The following is a 22,534-nucleotide window of genomic DNA, read 5'->3' on the forward strand; positions in this document are numbered from 1 at the left end:
GAACTTCCTAGTGCAAGTGTTGGAGAGACTAACTAGTGGCCATATGTGTTGGAAGAAAATAGTATGTGGGGGGGGTGTGCAGGGCTCAGTGCAGAGCGTGCTGCCTGGCCCCCACCCCTCCCGCTTACATAGATGTAGCAGGGCTGGCATATGCTGCTGCTGTACATGGTGGAGGAATGCACACCGGGGGCACTGGGTGCAGTGCTGCGGTGGTAGGGCATGGCGGTGGTGTGACTGGAGCAGTGTTTGGGGGAGCTAAGTAAGCCCCATTAGCCCTACCTTCCACCACCTCTACTAGGGGCCATGCTTGTGACTTGTTGCTCCCAAACAGGGAAGAATTGGTGAGGGATGTAGAAGTGGATGGCAAATTGGGCAGCAAAGATCAAGAGATGATTAAATTCAGGATCCTGACAAAAGGAAGAAAGGAGAGCAGCAAAGTATGCACCCTGGACTTCAAAAAAGCAGACTTTGACTCCATCAGGGAATTTATGGGTAGGATCCCCTGGGAGGCCAGTCTGAGGAGGAAAGGAGTCCAGGAGAGCTGGCTGTATTTTAAAGAAACCTTACTGGGAGTTCAAGAACAAACTATCCTGATGTGCAGGAAGAATAGCAAATGTGACAGGCGACCAGCTTGGGTTAGTAGAGAACTTTTTGATGAGCTTAAACACAAAAAGGAAGCTTACAAGAAGTGGATACTTGAACAGATGACTATGGAGGAGTATAAGAATATTGCTCGGGCATGCAGGGATGAAAGCAGGAAGGCCACAGTGCAATTGGAGTTGCAGCTAATAAGGGACATGGAGAGAGAAAGATTTCTACAAGAATGTTAGCAACAAGAGACAGGTCAGAGAAAGTGTGGGTCCATTATTACATGAGAGAGGCAACCTAGTGAGAGATGATAAGGAAAAGGCTGAAGAACTCAGTGCCTTTTTTATCTCAGTCTTGACAGGCAAGCTCGGCTCCCAGACTACTGCACCTGGCTGTGTACAGTTTAGGGAGAAGGTGAGCAGCCCACAGTGGTAAAAGAACAGCTTAGGGACTGTTTAGAAAAGCTGGACATTGGATGAATGGACTAAGGTGGATAGAAAGCTGGTTGGATCATTGGGCTCCATGGGTAGTGGTCAATGGCTCAAGGTCTAGTGTCAAGTGGAGTGCCCCAGAGGTTGGTCCTGGGGCCCGTTTTGTTCAATATCTTCCTTAACGTTCAGGAAGATAGGATGGAATCTACCCTCAGCAAGTTTGTAGGAGACATCAAGCTTGGGAGTGTAGTAGATATACTGGAGGGTAGGATTAGGATTCAGAGTGACCTAGAAAAATTGGAGCATTGATCTGAAAAAAATGTCATGAGCTTCAACAAGGATAAATGCAAAGTCCTGCACTTAGGATGGAGAATCCCATGTGCCGCTACAGGCCTAGGGCCAACTGGCTGAGCAGCAGCTCTGCAGAAAGGAACCTGGGGGTTATAGTGAACGATGAGCTGAATATGACTCAACAGTTTTCCCCTGGTGCCAAGAAGGCTAACACTATACTGGGCTGCATTAGTAGGAGTGTTGCCAGCAGATCAAGGGAAGTGATTATTCTCCTCTCTTCAGCACTGGTGTGGCCACATCTGGAATACTGTGTCTAGTTTTGGGCTCCCCACTACAGAAACGATGTGGACAAGTTGGAAAGAGTCCAGCAGAGGGCAACAAAAATGGTTTGGGGCCTGGGGCACATGACTTCTGAGGAGAGGCTGAGGGAACTGGGCTTATTTAGTCTGCAGAAGAGAAGACAGAGGGGATTTGATAGCGGCCTTTAAGTACCTGAAGGGGGGTTCCAAAGAGGATGGAGCTAGACTGTTCTCAGTGGTAGCAGATATGAGAACAAGCAATAATGGTTTTAGGTTGCAGCAAGGGAGGTGTTAGGAAAAACTTTCTCACTAGAAGGGTGGCGAAGCACTGGAACAGGTTACCTCCAGAGGTGGTGGAATTTCCATCCCTGGAGGTTTTTAAGGCCCAGATCAACAAACCACTGGCTGGAATGATATAAATGAGGCTTATAAATCCTGCTTTGAACAGGGGGTTGAACTAGATGACTTCCTGACCCTCATTCTGTACGATTCTATGTTCTCACCAATGACTGTTCTGGAAGCTGTTGAAGTCCTTTAAATACAGAAGAATTGTCGACCTTGTCTCTCAGACACATGAAAGAACTCTGTTGAACATTTCATCGATGGTGTGTATGCCAGCAGGATGGCAAAGAGACAGTAAAATATAGCACAGAAGTGCAAAGTATGGAAAATGACAGAGAAAATGCATGGATTTTAAAGAATAGGATAAAAGAGACTGTGACATGCAAGCATTCCTCTGAGTGAATTGTGGGGGCTTGGAGGCAAATTCTATAAAGTGCAGTAAAACTGCCCACAAAGCAATGTACCAGATTGACTTGAGACATATGTACACGTCTTTTGCCAGTTCAGTCTCTGCCTATGAGGACACACTGCATTGGTGAAGATACCCAACTGTACATGTTAGTGTGTCGGGTACTGTGCACCAGCAGAAATGTTCTGAGTAACGTTTTCTAGTATGGTAATAGATTTGCTATGCTTTCTTTATTGAAGCTTGATGGCATTGCTTTATTTCCATGCCATAGGAATAGCAGTTCTGGCTAGACCAGTAGTGTAACTCCTGCTTACTGTCCAGAACCAGATGATGGTATATAAATCCTGAGGTAAACATATGCCCACAGTCATTGGAATGAGACCTGCTGGTTAGTGTGTAAGCTCTGAAGCATGTATTTTAACATCCCTTCCAAAATGTTAATCATCACTAGTTATGGCAACTCTAAACATTCTTAATATTTTATGGTGACAAATGCTGCACAAAAAAACAGATTATGGAAAATAACAGAAGTAGTATGTAAGTTTTAAAGGACTGTGTGAAAATAGAAGATGATGGAATGGAGCAAAGTCTTCTCTTAAATTTAAACTAAATCTTAAATGTTAGGTCTTGCTTTCCATGACAATAAAAAGTATAATATTGAATTTCTAGCCGTTTTAATTTCATTGACTCCTTTTGTATTTGAGAACAGAGAGATGAAGAGCTTCTGTTCTACTCCTCTGTAATATTCCATTCGTCAGCAAACAGTCTTTTTATCTCATCATGTGAAAACAAATTAAGTAGAGGTATTAAAAACATTTCTTGTTTTGTTTTTTCTTTATCAGAAGCAGGAAGCCTACGAAAGAAACATATGGTAACTGGATTAAGAGGGATTAAGGAGAACACAGGGCATTGCTATGAAGGTATCGTATTTACCCAAATCCAAGAACTCAACATGGGGGAAAACCCCCATCTTGGATTTGAGTACAAGGTAGAGTGCGGGGCAGGCGGCTGCTGTGGCTCCAACTCTGGTGCTGAGCCCAGGTCAGGGCCAGATTTGAAGTTGCAACAGCTGCCAAACCACTTCTGCCTTGGCCCTGCCACACCTAAACCCCACAGCCTATGCCCTACCCTCCCTGACCCCAGCACCATTCCAGCCTAGGGCATGGAACATACAGTAGTTCCATCCCCAACTTGGCCATACAGCAGCGATTGCAGCAGCTGGCACAAAGCGGGATACAGGCACTGCAAAGGGGGCAGGTGGCAGTGGGGACAAGTGTGAGGAAGCAAGGGGTGGAGTCAGGCTGCCTGCCCCCTCAATGCCTGACCCACTACCAGCGCTTTCCCCACTGTAGCAGTGGCGGGGGGATGAATTTAAATCACCCTCCAATAATTAGATTCTATACATGGAAAATATATACCCAATTTATAATTTTTCCATGTATAGAATCTCACTATTGGAGAGTTGTCTTAAATTCAAAGTCTTCTTGAATTCATGTAAATACAGTAAATGTCTTTGCACAACCTGCACCAAAAATATTGAACATTACAGGGTATCTTTCCAGACATTGGTGCAGATCAGTGTCAAAAAGCATCTAAATTATTTCTTTATTTTTGATCTTGTTGAATATTTAGCCTTCCCAAATTGTTCATGTAATAGGGGACACTAAGTCCCATGTACCTCTTGTTTGCCTCTTCCCATTCAGGACCTGAGGCTTGTTAGTGAAAAAAAAAATGTTTCAAGGTTATGTTATCATGTAGCATGTCTACTTTATATCTTTTATGTGAGGATCTTTGCCAACTTTCTCTCACTATCTACATTTTTTAAAAGAACTTTTGTTCTCCAAACCACTAAAAGCATGAATGGTTTCAATTGTTGTTCAGGAAAGTAGAGGGTAAGCTGAGTCTTGTACGTTTATGAAAACTTTTTTCTTGACATTTATGTAAGTGAAAGGAGCTGTTTGCTATATATTGAACAAAGAAAAAAAAGAGACTGAATATTTCAGTCTTAGCATATTCTGAACAACCAGAATAAGTGCTTTTTCCAAATGCCCCTCAGGGCCACAGAAGTTTCTTGTTCCTACTTTGAGAGCTGTCTGAGGCAGGGGAGGGGACAAGGGGAAGAAATGAATCTTTGGGCTCATTGATCTGTATCATGCATGTTTTTTGAATAATATATATTAGGGAAGATGCATCTGAATGAAATTTCAGCTGATTGCAACTGCAAATAGTAAACTTGATTTGAAAAGAGAGAACATGTAGCAAACAGGTATGTGCAGTTGGATTGCAAATGTATAGCTCAGAACATGACTGTTCTTGAAAAAAATGGGAGTGCTGTTCTTGAACAAAACAGTACAGTACTGAACATAAGCTAGGGGAAACTGAAGATGCCAGGTGAAAGTGCCTACTAGTATTTTGCATTCAGCAGCTTCAGGAAAGCATTCTGAATATTGCACATCATGGTTCTCCACCAGTTTTGCCTGCTTCTGCCAGAGTTCCTAACCCAAGACTTTATTATAGTTGTTATTTATTTTTGCAATCTGCAAACTTTGTACTGATGATCATTTTGTTTTTACTAACAATATACTTTTACGAACATGTATTGACTAGTGTAAATGTAACCCTTCTGCCAGACCCTGGACAAGAGCTGGGTTCAAATTTTAAAGTATAGTAAATCGTAGTAAAAAAAAAAAAGTAGTCATCAGTAAAAAGTTTGCAGATTATCAATTAAAAATCTATTTTTTTCTTGGGTGGAAAACCATGCTAGACTGCAGTAATGGTTTTATTCCATGCTGCCCTTACTCCAGGGGTTCTTTACTCATCCCCATACACAACACCTCTGACCCACACCTCTCATTGTGTGCCCTTTCCACCTGACCTACACAGGTTGCATTCCTCCTGTACCCTCATGGACTTCAAAAGAAAAACTACTCTCTGCCAACCTGCAAAGTGAGCAGCATTACAGACAACAAGATGCATCCACACGTGGTTGGGGTGGGAGGTTACTACTGAGGTTCCCGTAGGTTATGCATCCCTAAGAGAATGCTCCCTGCCGGGTGCTGCGCTTCTGCTCAGATACCAGGAAGCACTGCTCTCCTCCAGTGCCTTCAGTCTCTTTCTGACAATGGAGCTTCAATCAAGCTCATAGTTTCTTGGCTTTATTAAGGACTTCAAACAGCCATTTTTAGCCTGTTTCTTACTGACTGTCTCCTGCGTTGTGTCCACCGTCCCTTCTTGCATGTTCCTTTCCTTGTCCAAACATGCTCAGAGAAGCAAGGTTTGTTACTTTTTGCTTGTGACCTGAAAAAAAAGGCAGAAAAGGAAACAAATGGAGGGTTTTTAAAAACTGCAAAGAGTTGGGTGTATTCTTCCCTTGTTGTTTCATCTGCTGCCAGAGATGTGGGTTTTCTGGAAAAATTTGAATTAGAAAATATTCCAAAAAATTTTCCAGTACCCTAAATAGAATCTCCTCTGATTTACCATGTTTATTTGACTTATATTCAGTAAACAAAACTAAAAAAGTACACCTATGTTAATTTTATGTCCCAGTAGCCACACATATTTGAACTGAAATATTTTATTAGGAACAAATTGAATACAGCACACTTAACGTGGTTTAAATGTTATATTCAAACAAATTCAAAGCTTTGAATTTGGAAAGAAATTCCAAATGTGGAAAGAAATTATTTTTATTGGAATACTTGTAAAAATGTGGAAAGAAATTGTTTTTATTGGAATACTTGTAAAAATGTAAAGACAATACACAATAGCATGTACTTCTCTTATGTTGCTTGTTTAAATTTAAGGAAAGAAAACTAAGGCACTGAAAACTGTTGACACACTAATTTTAGCACACCCAAAAAACTGTGCACGATATGCTGTGGTTATTGATTCATATACTTCAATAGAGTTTAACGCTATTCCACTGAGGTCACTGCGGTACCTCCAGTTTCATTGTCACTATCTGTAGAATCACTCACACTTATTAATTCCATTTCACAATCAGATTGAGGCAAATCTGATTCAGAACTACTTGAACCACATTGTCTTTCACTGAAGGATGGTTTTACCAATGAGTCTATGGGCAAGGGCAACTACTCATCACACTGCATCTTCTTCACTAATTGTGCTTCTGACTGATTCTCCAGAAGCAAGAGATTTTGACAAATAGAAACAAGCTTAGCAGTGCATTTATTTGTTAGTCTATTCCTCTTTTTTGCCTTGATTGAGCTGAAAACCTTCCAGTTCTGTTCACAAGGAACTGCTGTTGGTGGACTGCTTAGGATCCTTAGAGCAATCCTAGACAACAGTCAGGTGTTACAATATCTCTTCTACCATGTGAGAGGAGATATATTCTCTGCTGCCTGGCAAATGATGTCTTTGCTGCAAAGTTTTTCTTTTGCACAGTACTCAGCAATGTCTGTCATCACGGCTATTTCATCAATGTTGGGGACATTCTTAGCTACATCCATAATTGTGTCGAGAGCAGTAGATAATTCATCTTCTGATAAATGTTGTCCTCTATGTTGAGGATCCAAAAGGTTTGCTGCCAAATGAACTGGATGAGAGGAAAACTCAGATCTCTTAGTAAGCATTTGTTTTACTACTACTTCTTGTGTGGATAGAGGTAAAGGAGGCAAAAGCTCCATCAGATTTTCATTCAGTTGTCTGACTATCTCAGGAAATTTTGAAAGAGTTGGTGTATCTCCTTCCACAGAAAATTTCCCATGGAAAAATAAGGCACTGGAAATTTTTCCACCCCACATCTCTGTTTATTGCATGTGGCACTGGGCAAACTGTACCTGAAAAAAAGCTTTCTAAATAGACACTGATCAGGCAGATTGTTATAATAAAAGGTTCTTGTAATACTTACTGGATGAAGCTCTCTGCAGTGCACTCTGCCTGCATCTTGCATTTTTCTTTCTGCATTTCTGTGTTGCTGACTATATGCCTTGTTAAGAAATCTGTGCTGTCTGTGGGACTTCTTCTGGTCAAGGTCCATGGTTTTTGAAGGCATATCAGGCTTGGGCTGTGGTCAAATTTCAATATACAATAGTGTTTTATGTAAGTATTTTGGGCAGAAGTCAGGTTTAAAGTCATAAATATCATGCAATAAGTATTTGATCAGACCTCTCAATGTTCTCATACATCTATTGCCACTCCTGTGCTTTGGAGCAACATGAAGTACCCTAATGGCATTATTTTACTTTCCTTTGCTGTAGTAGCTCTTGTGGAACTCTTCCATTGTCCAGATTGTGGCTATTGGAAAGATGAAACTGAGCATGTTCCTGTCCCTGAGAAGGCAAGGGCTTCTGATGGAATTGCATAGAAAATTACATAGGGCATGTACTTGATTCAGTGTCTGTGAATTTTCTAGGAGCTGGGGTTACTTGGGTATGTCTAGCATTTCAGCAGAGCGGACCCATTGTGAAGGGGTCAAAGTCCTGGGGGGCCAGGATCGGGCGGAAAACAGCGGAGTTCCGCCTAACTTCCGGGTGCGAACCCAGAAGTGGGCTCGGGAGCCTTTCCCTTCCCGGAACCCGGACAGACCCAGGTCGGGACCAGCCCAGGAAGATAAAAGGAGCCCCCCAACCCCAAACAGAAGGAGGGAGAGGCTCCAGTGGGAGCCTACGCCGGTGGCAGCGGAGCCGGGAGCCGAGGACGGCAGAGCCGGGAGCCACGGAGCCGAGGACGGCGGAGCCGGGAGCCGAGGACGGCGGAGCCGTTGGCAGCAGAGCCGGTGGCCACAGATCCGGAGGGTCCTGGTAAGAGGAGCCCCAAAGGAAAGACCCTTCTCCGGTGGCTGCAGGCCATTTGGCCACTTAACAAGACCCACGGGGGTGGAGGTAAGCCCCAACCTGCCCCCGGGTCGCGAGCGTCAGGCGGTAGGGGTACGTTGACCCCAGGGCTGCAGGAGGCAACGGCACCCGGCCTAAGCCAGGTACCGTGAGGATTCTTATAGGGTCCTGCAGTGGGAGGACGGAACCCCACTGCGGGACTGGTGGACAGACTAAGGGGCCCAGGGTCCCCGCCCGACTGGGGCCGAAGGCTATTGGGAGAAGGAAAATAACCTCCGCCCCAGAGAAGCGGACGTCTATGTGTGGACTGACTTAATATTATCTTGTATCATCGACCTTGTGACCTACTAGGGGCTAGCCCCCTGTAGGGAGCCACCCAGAGGGTGGCTAACCCGGAGGACCGGGTGAGGGTGTAGGGGAGGAGGAGCCCTCAGGACCCTGGACTTTAGAGTTGAGAGACCGCGTCCTGACGGCCCGCTTCCCCAGACAGATGAACCCCCCAAATTTCCATCAAGTCGTGGCAGGCAAGATCGGTGGAAGCGCAACACAGACAGCAGATCCCCCCTCTTCTCCAGGGGCCATCTAGAGGATACGGGGGACCAGCACCAGGTAGTCCACCCCATCCCCCCACACCCATGTATTCAAGAAATCTTGGAATAGTGAAATGTGTATAGGTAACTAGACTGATTAATCCATTAGTATGTTCGTAGCAGTGGGAGCAGTAGCAGAAGCAGTAATTGGTTTGAAATGGACATACATCCATCTGAATCTTCTACTGATATAACTTATCTTAAGGATCTTCAGAATTTGTCTGGAAGTGTGTGGCCTGATGGCTTCTTTAATCTTGGAGTTTTCCCTGTGTGCTCCTCTGCCACTGATTAGCAGAGGGGCCCAGTTGCTTGCTGCTTGCACCTGATGGCCAGGAGGTGAAACCCACAGCATATTTAAAACTGTAGTTTTTGCCTCCCAGTCATCAGGCATAGGTGGCAAGCAGTGAGGGACAGGGCCCTTCAACCAATCAATGGAGGTGTGGGGTGGCGGGGGAAACTCCATGATTAAAGAAGCCACCCGCCATGCACTTCCAGTGCGAATTCCAGAGGTCTCTACTCATTTTGAGTAATTTTTTTAATACCACTAAGAAAATCACGTATCCCCTGCCTCCTGTGTGTGTGTACGATTTCTTTATTTTTATCTGTTGAATGTTTTTTCAAATCCATACAAGTCCTAAAATTGAAGTTTAAAATATGGATCAAGCATGTTTGTTAGTTTTTGGACCAGTTTTTGAGCTGCTATGGTTTGTGTTTGAGCTGCTATGGATTGTATTCTGAACATAAAGCCCAGTGTGTTATCTAGACTTCTCTCAAGTGTTCATGAATCTAGGTTTCAGTTACTTTGTTTAATATGTTCTGCATAATCAATTAAAATCCTAAGATTTGTTCTTCAGTAGAACTGATGAGAATAGATTTTTATCTTTATGAAAATGTTCATGGCTTTGGAAACTTTCCTGTTCCATGATGGAACAAAGCCAAAAACTTGTCCATCTTTTTTCTGAAAAAAACGACTGAACACATTCCAAAAGGAGTACCACCATGAAGCATGCTCCGCCTACTTTCTCTGTCTCTACACTTGACAATTCCTGGAAATGAGGTACCATAGCAATATAACTAGCCCAGGTTCATATCTTTGATCTCATTGTGTAAGATAAGGAACTTAGAAATTCTAGGTGAGTGACATAACCACCAAGCTATAACATCAACCTTATTTTCTATGTCCGTGAATATTATGTAATTTATATGAAGTCTCCTCAGAGGAGACTAGAGAGATTCTCAGCAGAGTAACCAATACCCTGGTTATTAGGGTGCACGTCTGGAATATGCAAAGCAGAGGCTTGTGTCCCTAGTCCAAACTTTGTTGCCAGCTGAATGATTTAACCCCAGGCTATTGATGTTCTCTCCATGCTCCACCACCCCGGGAGCTGTTCCATTTCTCGACATTGAAGACTGTATGCTGTGGGGAGGAGCAGTGAGAGTCTGTCTTTTTTTGACCAGAAGTCCCTGCCCTAAATCAGAATTCTCTTCTATTGAAATTGGTATATACCCATAACTGGTTTCAATTTTGATTAGTAAGTTTTCCAGTGAAAACCAATTTCAGAAGATGCCTTTTCCAACCAACTCTCTCACATCCACTGATACGTGGAAGATTTGAGTGTTTGTTCAGGAAGCATCATATGTCTGAACCAATTCAAGAGAAAAAAAATTAAGATTATATTCAAATATCTCATTCAAGTTTTGTTCTTAAGCTGTGAGCCTTATCTCTTTAATAAAGGAAGTTTCTGAATAAAGTAATGTTGTTTGTTCCGTGATTCATGGACAAGTATTTCAACTTGCTTATATTAGGTGCATCTACACGTGCTATTAAGGCAGAGCAATAAAAATTCTACAGCATATTGCTCCAGAGTTTATTGCTCCCTTGTGCCCCAGCCAGCCCCATCAGCATCTACACATGCATTGTTGCGAAGTAAAGAACTCCACTGCAGGATACTACTTGTAAATACTTTGTCCTAATATCATCGCATGCATAGAAGGTGAGGTTTTACTCCAGAGCTAATTAGGCAGCTCCACAGTAAACGTCTTGTGTAGACACCCTCCATGTAGTTGTGCTTTAGTTGGTGTGTTTTTTTCCCCTTTCTAGTTCAAACAGATTGCATTGACTTTTTATGGAGGCAAGAGCCAGCAACATAATGTTACAAATGAATAAGAAGAATTAAAGGATCTGGAGAACTCATTTCAATATTGTCAACATTTTACTTTTTCTTATGTTTTACAGTGAATAACCCTATACCATCCAATTTGAAGTCAGAAGCTAAAAAGGCAGCAAAAATATTAAGAGAATTTACAGAAATAACTTCCAGAAATGGACCTGATAAGATTATACCTGGTTAGTAAAGAAAACACTTCACTGTAATTAAATGGTTCAGTTTTCCTATCCTCACCCAAGCAAAAGTTTCATTGGCTTCACTAATATTTACAAATTTAATTTTATATTTACCTGAGAGGAATGAAGACCTGGACCCTATCTGTTTTATATCTGTTTTCAACACACACATACTTTTTTCCCTTAATTTACTAGTAAGGGGTGAGATTCACTGTGTTCTAGGCAGTCAGCAATACATCTTTCTTGCAGCTTAATTCCTCTCCAGAGTGTTGATGTAAGAGAGTCCTTCCATGCCTGGATGGGGCTTTTCAACTAAGGAAGACCAGATATAGTGAATATGCCCTGTATTTCTGTAGTAAATTAATTTCACTAGAATAATCAAGATGGAATAAAAAACTCAGTTTACGTATTTTCTGATGACATTGTTACAGGGCTAAAATTTCAGCAGATATCTGAATGTGGTTCTTCTCTGATGTACAAGTGTGAATTTGAATAACTCCTTGAACATAAATGATTTTTCTATTCTCGTGCTAGTTTTATGCTAATACATCAGACCCTCTCTGTATTCTTTGCTGTCTGGCTTTATTTCTGCCACTGCTACCATTTCTGTATTTTTTTTTCATATCTTCTATCTTCATCCTGCATTTGTAGCTTCCAATTGTTACATTTTAGAAAAAAGTTATCTAAAGACAATACAGTTGATTTTCTGATCTCATTTTTTTTGTCACCAAGTATTAAATCCTATACAGTACTTAGACTGCCATATGATTTAATTTCAAACTTCTCCCTCTTAAAAATGCATTGAGCACAATGTCTTGTCTTCACTGTCATCTTTGTATTTCACTTTAGGTTTTTTATATATATAGATAGATAGATATAGATATAGATAGGTATCTATAGATATAGCTATATAGATATCTATATAGATATTTGTGTATATACACGCACACACACACACACACACACATATTGAATACTGCAGAGGTATCTGTTGTTAAGCTCAGGTACCATCAGCAGTATAGTCAGAGCAGCATGCACTGAGAGTAGGTTAATTTATGGTGCCAGGTTCTTTACCATATGCTGAAATGCAGACACAACTTGATTTAGCTCGCAATTTTGTGTTATTTCTTAAGTTTTACTCAGAATTGTTACTCAGATTTACAGTGATTCTCAACCAGGGTTCCAATGACACTGGGATGCTGCAAGATCCTTTTAAGGCTGATGCCTAGTATTAGTACTGTTGAGTGTGCAAACACCTACAAAATTCACAAAGTAAACTCAGAGTTTTCAGATAGAAGTCTTTAGAATCAACAAGCATTCTGACTGTTGTGGTCTTTCTCAGTTCTTTGCAACAAGAAGAATTGTGCTAGTATATTTCTGTAATCAAAAAACAAGTGAAAGCTAAGAGTAGGCCTTTCCTAATGGGTGTCTTTACTCTAAAAAGTTGAGAACCACTAGTTTTTTTTATTGTTTCTAATTCAGAATTGTTAAGTGTGACTGTTTTTTTACTCTGTTTTCATATATTCTTCGTGCTCTTTTAAAAATGTTTATTAGCTAGCTTATGTTTCATTCTTTTCAGCCCATGTAATAGCTAAAGCAAAAGGCCTTGCAGTTTTATCTGTTATCAAAGCTGGATTCTTGGTAACTGCTCGAGGAGGCAGCGGGATTGTATTAGCTCGTCTTCCTAATGGAAGTAAGTTTATGTTTTCTTTTTCTATCTCAGGGGGGAACTTCAGAGCAAGTAAGTCATTTTTCTTTGTTTTTTCTTTAAACGAAGTAGAATATAGGAAATGCCATTCTGGATCAGACCAGCAATATGTCTAGTTCAATGTCTTGTCTCAAAGGTTGCTTTTTACATTAGAAGAGTTTGAAACTTAGAAATGATTAGAAACATTGCAACTGCACTGCTGTTAACACTGTTGTTGATCAGACTTAGGTATTTTAAGCGTCTTTGCTGGAAAATAGGTACATTTTTTGGTACAAGTAGAGTCTTTAACGGGCTAGATGCACCAAAACAATGAGGGACATCCTCATAATGAACAAATTTGTAATAAGGTATCCATATGAACTTAGTGGTTTGGATATGTTCTGAAGCCTGAAGGTTACTATCCTTTATATTTATTTTGCTAACATATATTAGGCCCCTGGCAGATGTTTAGTTAAAGGTGCCATGGGATCTGATGCATGATCCCAACACGTTTCCTGGCTTGCTACACGTGCATAACAGGAGGCATGCCTGTGAGATCAGGGATCAGATACTCATTCTGCCATATTACCAGTGTCAGGGGAGGCCGGGGTCATGTGTAATAACTTTGTGGCTGGTTCCTGTAGTGCCCTAAATTGTCCTTGACTCCCAAGTGCTCTCAAAGCTGGGAGCACAGATCAGCTGACTGCATTATCTGCCCTGGGGGTACATCAGTCTCAAGGGGTATATGTAGTAGCTGCAGTGATAAAAACACCTACTTTTGTTTTAAAATGATATTAAGTTTTATGCTTTACGGTCATACAATAGGGAGTTGGTCTGCCATGCAGAGAAAAAAGGGTCCGGTTTTAAATTTGTTACCATCTTTTAACTGTATAGCATGAGCAGACACACACATCCCAGTGTAATTTACATCAATTAGGTGTACACTGAGATGAGGAAAAATCCTCAGTTATGTCTCAAAATAGGTGGGTCTTGCTGTGCTCTGCCACTAGATAGAGGTGGAGCAAGGCTGTGCCTTTAGCAGGTGGTCTCTGTGAAGTGGATGTACACAAACAATGTTTTAATCGTGGAGTGGATGTACACAATGTTTTAATCCACAGTAATATACACCAGTAGAGTTTTTTGCCCTAGATTCCTTCAAGATACACCAAATAGTGAAGTTACCTTGCTGTAAAGGTTTGCATTGTCTTTCCACTACTTGTTTTCGCTGATATAAATATGTCACCAGTCCAGAGTCTTAGTGGATTGGAAAGCAAGTAGTATACTTATCCCCACTTCCTAAAAGAAAATGTTTATGAGTCAAGCTTCATTGGTTATACTGCTTAGGTGGTAAAGAATTCAAGCAGGGAAAAGCCAAAACAAATTAACAAAGCAACTCTTTGCCCTCGATAATATCCCAACTACATATTGCATAAGGCCTTTACCACAGGAAGCAATTTCAGAGCTCTCTGTCTTTGAGTCTGCAAGATTCTGAGACTGCTTACTTAGCTGGAAAAACCTACCACTTATAGTAGCCAGCACAACTTTTGAGTTCCTCTCCTGCTCTTCATCTTCTGACTCAGAGCCAAGCCCCTGCATGGAATACATGCCCTCTACGATTCTGCTTTGACTGTTTCAGTAGTAGATTCCAGCCCTTCCTTCTGAGGGGTAGTATATCCTTCAAAGGGTACATTTGTTTGATCATAGATTTAGAAATTTATGTATTTATAAATATATATTTACTTATATTTATTAAATCTATTGAGAAAGCAATGGTTTACCTAAAAATAGCAAAATATCTTCGTTTAGAGATCTCTCTCTTGTCTTAGAAAGCAATGAATGCCATGTATGTGCAGGACTGCTGTCATGGACAAAGAACTCTAAAATAGTAATAGTTAGTGGTTATTTTTATTAAGTGCCAGAGCTAGAAACATTGTGATGCATACTTTAGTTGTATGCATAAAGGATAAGTACTTAATTAGTTTAACTACATAAGGTGACACAGGTTCCAATTTTTGCTTTTTCACTTCTATTATAAACATCCATCATCTGTATAAATCATTTAAGTGCATAGGAACTCTTTGGCCCTACTTGCTGTTTAGTAAATTGTATTTCCTCCAACTGCATAATTGGTGAAACTGACTAGGAGTTGTTGGTTTCACCAGCCCTGATGGAATTAGGTCTTGTCAATTTCAAAGCTGCTATTTAGAAAAATAAGATACTCTGAGAAACAAGATAGCAAGCCCCAAGTCAGATGCTAAAAGTTTAGTCCTGTCTTCGTGCAGTTTGAGCACTGCATAGTTTGAGTTTGGGGAAGTGCATGCTCCAGGGAAAAACATACCTTATTCTCAGTCGCAAAGCTGTGTACTTCCCTGAAGTAACGTACTCCAGTTATTTCTCTGTAAATGTTTAGAACATTAGAAGCTACAGTTCAATCTTATCACATAATGCCATGTATTATAAGAAGGACAAAATAAAGAAATTGAGATGAAATTGTGTTACAAAGGTAGTAGGAGTATATTTAAAAAATCCTGTATGTCACTACAGTGCTTTCTGACACTAATGGTTTCTTTCTTGTTTCCAAGTTAACAAAACACATTTGTCTGTATTGATTAATGATTAAGTGCTTGTTTGTATTTGAAATCAATACTTACCCACACAAGTATTACAGTAAGTAATATTAAGTAACAAGCATTGGAAACTCAATACATGGTAGTTCACTGCAGTGTTGTGAAACAGTTCATTTTAGGCAATGACAAATTGCAGTAAGCAGTAAGTTCCTGCTTTTCTACTCTGTTAAGTGTGGAGACTAATTTCCCCTTCATTTACAAAAATATAGCGAACAACCATAGGTAGTAATTGCTGGGAACTAACTATTATCAGAAAATCATGACAGCTACAAAATATAGTTACCTCCCTCTACCCCTTTGTCCCTCCCAAAAAAGCCAGTAGCATATATCTACTACAAAAATCCTCATTTTCAAATTTCTTAAGTTTTGTGTGAAAATAATACTTTTTAATCAATTTTGAAATCCAAAAGTTTAACTGAACTTAAATTTCAGAAGTTTGAAAGATATTTTACTGTATATTGTGGTGTATATTTTCAAAACTTTTTAAGCAGGTTGCCTAATAAAATATTATTCAACGTAAAAGATGCTGAATGAAATCTATTTCACTGTAATACTAATACAGCTGTTTTCAATTCAGTCACTTGCATTTTTCGAGTTATCTAACATATATAACCTATCACTGGTTGGCTTGTAATGTGCATCTTATTTCATGTGGTTCAGGCTGGTCTGCTCCTTCTGCAATAGGGATAGCTGGCCTCGGTGGTGGATTTGAAATTGGAATTGAGGTAAGTGTTTATATAAACACACTTAAGGTATAATAAAAGCAAAATTTTCAATATAACATCCATTAACAAGGAAAGTTTTGATGTTGACATATTTTGAAATGAGGTTTAAAAAAAACCTATTTCAGTTGCATATATACAGTACATTTCTGTAAAACAGTACATTTTAATTGGAAGTATATAATCCTTAAGTGATACATAATCCTGTAGTTCCCCACTAGTCAACTTCTTCAGCTGGAACACACTATTTTTGTTCACATTTTGTTTAAAAACAAAGCCAGACAGTCTAACTTCTAAGCACAGAAACAACCCAGTTTGTGACTGATGTGCTCTGGTATAATGGTCCAGCTAAAGCCACCACTCCCCTTGAAAAACATTTCCCTGGTCCCAAAACTACTAGAAAATACCTTTCTCCATAAAGGAGGCACTAGAACCAAAGTGATACCTCCTTTACCCCAACCACATGATCTTCAGGAACCAGGTAGCTTGAACAGCCACGGCAAAAGCATTCAGACGTCGTAGTGCTCTTGTAATTTTTACATCAGTCCATTTGCTTTCTCCCTCCACTTACCCCTGACCTCGGTTTCACTCTTCATCTACCATCTGACCCTCTTTAACCCTGCCCTGTCCTTTTCACTCCCTTCTTTTCCTTTCCATTTAAATGTCCTTCCCCAACTAAAAAAGAAAATAGTGGAACTAATGTTTCATTTCCTGCCATCTCATTCATGGTTCTGCTTGTGCATTATACCATCTTACCCAATGCCTGTCTTTATAACGTAAGCTCTCTGGCACAGGCGCTGCCTAGTACTCCATTTATACAGCATCTAGCACAGTAAGGCCCCAATCTTGATTTGGGTCTTAGTAATTATATTGTAATAAGTATAATTACAACAAATACTTTATGCCCTCTTTTGTCCTTTCCTTCAGTATTATTTGAACTCTATAAAAGCAGCATTACCAAGTATCCCTCTTTATCTTGGAAGATTGTGCTCTTTCATAATTTAATTTCTGAATAGTATTTTTTTTGTTTACTATCTTCAGGCTTCTACTTGATCCTAAGGGTATTTTCCCTTTCTATTTTTTCCACAATTTTACTTGGGATAAACTTCAGCCAAGGTGCCTAGTCTTGGTGCTACATTGGCTTTCCTTCAGTGAGATTTCCAGCCCAAACAGAGTACTGAGCCAATGTGGTTTTAAGCCAATTTCAGCTCCTCACAAATCCTAAGGAACAACTATCAGTTAAACCTTGTCTGTATAGCTGGCAGCCTGTGGGCAGCACACAGCCCTGAGGGGTGAAATGATTGCCAGCAGGCCACCTGGCTGTTTTGGGAGCAGCAGCAGCTGCATGCTACACACTTCCATTCATTCCTCCCTTTGCCCTGCCCAAGGGAACAGTGTGGTGCAGTTCATTGTAGCCTGTAGTGTTGGGGTAACCTGCAGCCCGGGATGCCTGAGTGTCACAATATAGCAGAAGAGCTCATGGCTGAGAAGCTTAGGGTAAGCTGCAGCATCTGGTTGCTGTGCAGTAGGGGGACACCTAGAGACATGTCATGAAGCAGTGGAGGGCCTAGGAGTAGGGTGTTGCCAGGGGGAGGAGGGGGGACATGGGGTGCAGCAGCAGGGTGAGGCATGCCTATGGCCCCTGCTGGTACAGTCTTTGCCCTGCTAATGTGGCTTGAGGGGCACATGGCTCCCAGCCATTTAGATATTGGACAGCCCTGAGTTACAGTCATCCTTTTGGGTTGAAGCTGAGTTATGCCAGCATCCAAAGCATTACCTGGAATTTTTGCAGTGCTGTGGTCCTGACTACAGGGCCCAGCCAAGAGCACACTAAGTACACGCCCAGTGCTCATATAATGAGCAGCTATTCAGTACGTATTTTTATCCTCATTGTTCAATGTGTGGCCTTAGGTTTTATTACTGAATATTCTTTGGAACCTCCTATGAATACAAGATTATTAATTTTTTGAAGGGCTTTTCTGTGGCACTTATCTCTGTAGTATCTGAGTACTTTACGACATTAATGCATTTTAGTTTCACATCTCCATGTAATAAGAGGGAATATATTATGAGGCTAGCTTTGTAACCTTTCTTCTCTTTTTATGTAAGTAAAGAAAAACACTATTGCTTTTTGTAGCTAATCATCAAAATCTTTACTCAATCATTCCTATCTGACATGTTTAAGTAACATAGTCTTTGTTTTGAGAAAATCAATAGTATTAATATGCATAATTACTCTGAAAAAATGAAAGACATGCAGCATCCTTCTAAATAATAGTGTGCCCTATATTTAGACTTTCACTAGTTCAGCTATTATACAATATTATAATATAATATTACAGAAAACAGTTTTCTTTCTTAATTGTAGAGAGAACGGATAAAATTTCCAAAATGCGGAAATGATTTAGATGCCAAAGTCTGGATTTTAGCAGTGATTTAAGCTCTTAGGGGCCTAAATATGAAAATTCATGAGATGGTGTGTTCCTGGAATTGCACGTTTCTGAGATTTTTACCTGTAGCTTATAATTATAGAAACTATGACTATAAGTCAGTTGTGTGTATAAGTGTTTACGACACATTTATTTTCACAAATAATAATATTTAAAATAATTGATACATTATTTTCAATATTATTATTTATGAAATGTAGATGGTCAGTTCAAATAGAGCTCTACAGCCTTCTGTTTGTAATGTCAATATATATCAATGCCCATTTCCTTTTATCAGAATTAATAATGGGAATAAAAAGTCATTATTTTGCAGATATAATTCTTATGGTACATTGGGTAAGTGAAGTATTTGAAAGATAGAATGTTTGCCGTAATTTGGAAAATCCAAAGGGAAAGTTGATGTTTTGCATTAGTGGTTTATTGAAGAAAATATTTTACTATTTGCCAATTAACTACTAGCCTAAAGAAAGAAAAATACCCTAAAGAAACTTTCCAAACCAGAACACGAGTTTCTGTTGGTAATAGGAAATTATGTACTCTTTTTAGACACCATAATCCATAGATATTGTCTCCCATTTTCCTGGGACTTTTGGAAGAGTCCAGTAATAACAAAAAAAAAATGAATTAGCTACTTTCCTACTTATGCCATCAGTGGATGCCTATACACAAACAGGGAGGCTGCTTCAACACACTGTTATTACAGTGCGTCATAGCATGAAAATTACTGTGCTCTAGCAGCCTCCCATGTCTTGTGTATCAGCGTCTCCATGCTTCAAAATGGTGGAGAGGTGCTTTATCTAAAGCTCATTTGAACAAGCTTTAGATAAATCACCCCCACAAGCATTTTGAAGTGCAGGGATGCTGATACATGAGATGCTCAAGGTGCTTTACTTGGAGTGATCTTGGAGCTGCTTTAATTAAAGCACCCCCCCTCCACCCTCCAGTCCCACAGCACATGTATAAATGTCCACAGTGTCTATAGGATCAAGAACAATGGCTTTCTTCATTTCAGTTTTCCCTTGAAACTGATGGATTTCAAAAAACATTTTAAATAAAAGTATTTTGCAAATGCTCGTGCTCTTTCTGGAACTTGTTGAAAACATTTTGTCAAGTGATATGAAAGATGTTCTTATAAAAATAAAAAGCACATTAGAAAGGTGGTTTCTGTTCAGAGGCCTGGGGTGTGTTTCCAGCTGGCTTCCTGCCTGCTTTTGCTTTTGGTGTTTAGGCTTCTTACATCTGTGTGCTTGAAGAGATCATTGCCTGCAGTCAACTTCCCAGAGTTTAAATGCAAAAAAAACAACTCAAATTCATGTTTGGTAACAAAAACTCAAACAAGTTTATTGTCTTTTAAGACAGTAGATATGTAGCAATCCGCTCAGCAAAACTGCCTTGAAACAATAGTAGCAACACAATGCTTGTAGCCCACGATCGCAAAGGTCACTATGAGGGATGAGTCTCAAAGCCTCGGTATTTATAGCTGAAATGCCCTCTGTCCCATACTAATTCTTATTTCTCTGTTGAGATGTTCCTTTTTACCTGTCTCTTTGCCAAGTATGGACACCTGCAGTCCACTGTGTGCCAACTTGGGATACCTGTACTTCACCCATTGCCAAGTTTGGGCATCTGCATTTAGCCTGTGTTATCTTTACTAATGAGTTCTTACTTTATACTTCTCAAGTTGTTCACCTACTATTTTTTTTCTATTCTCCTTGAATCAGCATTTTTGCTCACTGCATCTTTTTTCAGGTCATTCAGCAGCCAATGAAGCCTGCTGCTCCCAAGCTCCTTTGCAGTGCCTCAGTTTAACTATAGCTTAGTATATCTACAGCCTAGCATAACCAGAACTCCTACACTTTCCGCAAAAATGAATCAAAGCTTCATAATATCTTCAAATGTTCTGTTTTAGTACTTCAGAAGAGAATATTTCTATTTATCTTCCTGAGAGCTTTTTATGACATACATTATTATAAAAAAAAATTTTAAAGCTTTAAAACGTTAACATTTGAATACATTCATTTTTATTTTTATTGTAATAAATGTTTTAATGAGTCAGAATGATTATTTTTAAATAAAGATTATGAAGGAAAAGTGTGCTTTGTTGTGTGTGTTTGAAATTTTGAAATATTGGAATATCCCACAGAATAGAAAATTCTGTTCCCACAGGTCTTGTTCGTTTTCTCTTCATATAGATTAAATTTCAGAGTATTAATCTTAAAATACAAAACAGAGATTTTTTTTTACTTGATTACTAGGTGTCAGATTTAGTAATAATACTGAATCATGAGCGAGCAGTTGAAGCTTTTGCAAAAGGAGGCAATCTTACCCTTGGAGGAAATTTTACAGTGGCAATTGGACCTTTGGGAAGGTGAGTAATAGTAAAGTACAAACTGCTAATAAAATGTTTTAAATATCAGTAATGACACAATAGTATTTCTATAATCTGTTTTAATAATCTATATTTTATGACATTCTGGGAAGATGAACCAGAACCCAGGCTCCCAGTTTTAGTGACGTGTTCTAACTCCTACGCTACAAAACCATGTTGCTTGTTTCCTTTTGCTTCTCCTTACCTCTCACATCCTGTGAATCTTGAATTTTTTGTTGCAGTGGCAGAGCTTCAACAAGCTGTCCATTCAAACCAATCTATAGTATGGTGATAAGAGCATTCTCATATGAAATCAGACATGTGTATTTGAACCTCTCAGGCTGAGGAAGATTCTGAACCCTGATCTCCTGTTTCTTGGTTATTTGCTTTTAGCGAAAGTAGCCTCAAAATGCATATTACAGAGACTCAGATCTCATATCAGGCACTTTAGGATCCAATAACTATGTAAAGAAATACCTAATCAGGCTTAGGTGCTTAGCTTCCTAAAAGTAGGATACTTATGTTCATGCACAGAACTAGAACTCAAGGCACCTAGAGATATGTACCTCCAGCATTAGCAGCTGAATAGAACTGCTTTCAGGCTTCGAAGCTTCCAGTTCTACCTAAAGATTTTGGTACCTAAAGCTGGATTTTATTTAATTTACTTTAGAAAGTGACATAAAACAATAGAAGACCTCCATCTAATTTTATACTGCTTAAAGATGTACCAATTCTCTCAGTAGCTTACCAAACATACTGTATTTTCTTGCATACCACACACCCTCAAATAAGACATGCAACTTATTTTTGGACAGTAGATTATTGAAAAAAAGTTGTTTTATTTTTTTCCCAGAATCATGGCTGACTATGACTATGGCTGCATCCTCCTGGATTTAGAGTGTACAGAAAGTATAGCATCCCAGGAGACAGCAAGTGTGTACACACACAGGCCAGGTACAGATATTACAATTTTACCAGTGTAAATGATTGGAAACTAGTCTGTGCCCATAACAGAACAGAAGTTTGGCGCGCACAGACTGGTTTAAAAATGGTGGAACCAAGTCTGAGATTTGCACTCCCCACCTTCCCTCCCTGGCTGTGTCCAGACGAATGTAGATGTACAGTATGTGGTGCCACAGATCCATCTGTGGCACCAGATACGCAGGCATACCCCACACTGTTACCTTGCAGCATGGGGTTTATTTTTTATCCTGGGAGATCCCAGGGTCAAAAAAAACCCATGCCAAAAAAAAGCGGCACCTGAAACCAGAGCCTGGCTAGCTGGAGCCACACTCCAGCTGCTGGCCAGTTCCCAGCTGCAGGAATGCCGCAACTGCAGTTCTCTGAGGTCCCCAGGACCCCAGGTAAGGCTGCTGGAGCCAGCACAGTTGCTGGCCCCAGCTCCCCTACTACACCCAGGTTAACCTTCCACATGCCGGAACGTGAATGGCATGGGTGTTCCCTGTGGACAAGTAGTAGCAGCACAAGGTGTGCCACAGATTTTTATCCCTGGGGAAACAAACATCCACACTTGTCTGGACACAGCCACTAAGGGCATATGTGGGTTCTGTTTATTGCTGATCTAAACTAT

The 22,534-nt window shown here is 40.2% G+C and overlaps 1 protein-coding gene across 1 annotated transcript in view; it reads left to right on the forward strand.

Annotated features, from left to right (window-relative positions):
- The first annotated feature begins 7,536 nt into the window (after positions 1-7,536).
- The window catches only part of SH3YL1 (SH3 and SYLF domain containing 1), a 71,654-nt gene continuing 56,656 nt past the window's right edge, over positions 7,537-22,534 (forward strand). Inside the window, exons 1-6 of the mRNA XM_090034476.1 lie at positions 7,537-7,659; positions 7,960-8,122; positions 10,982-11,092; positions 12,669-12,782; positions 16,064-16,128; positions 20,831-20,943. Coding sequence (XP_089890602.1) covers positions 7,537-7,659; positions 7,960-8,122; positions 10,982-11,092; positions 12,669-12,782; positions 16,064-16,128; positions 20,831-20,943 — 689 coding nt within the window. The remainder of the gene's footprint in view (positions 7,660-7,959; positions 8,123-10,981; positions 11,093-12,668; positions 12,783-16,063; positions 16,129-20,830; positions 20,944-22,534) is intronic.

The sequence above is a fragment of the Crocodylus siamensis genome, chromosome 1, assembly GCF_052110815.1.
Source record: "Crocodylus siamensis isolate JL-2025a chromosome 1, ASM5211081v1, whole genome shotgun sequence".
NCBI lineage: Eukaryota > Metazoa > Chordata > Crocodylia > Crocodylidae > Crocodylus > Crocodylus siamensis.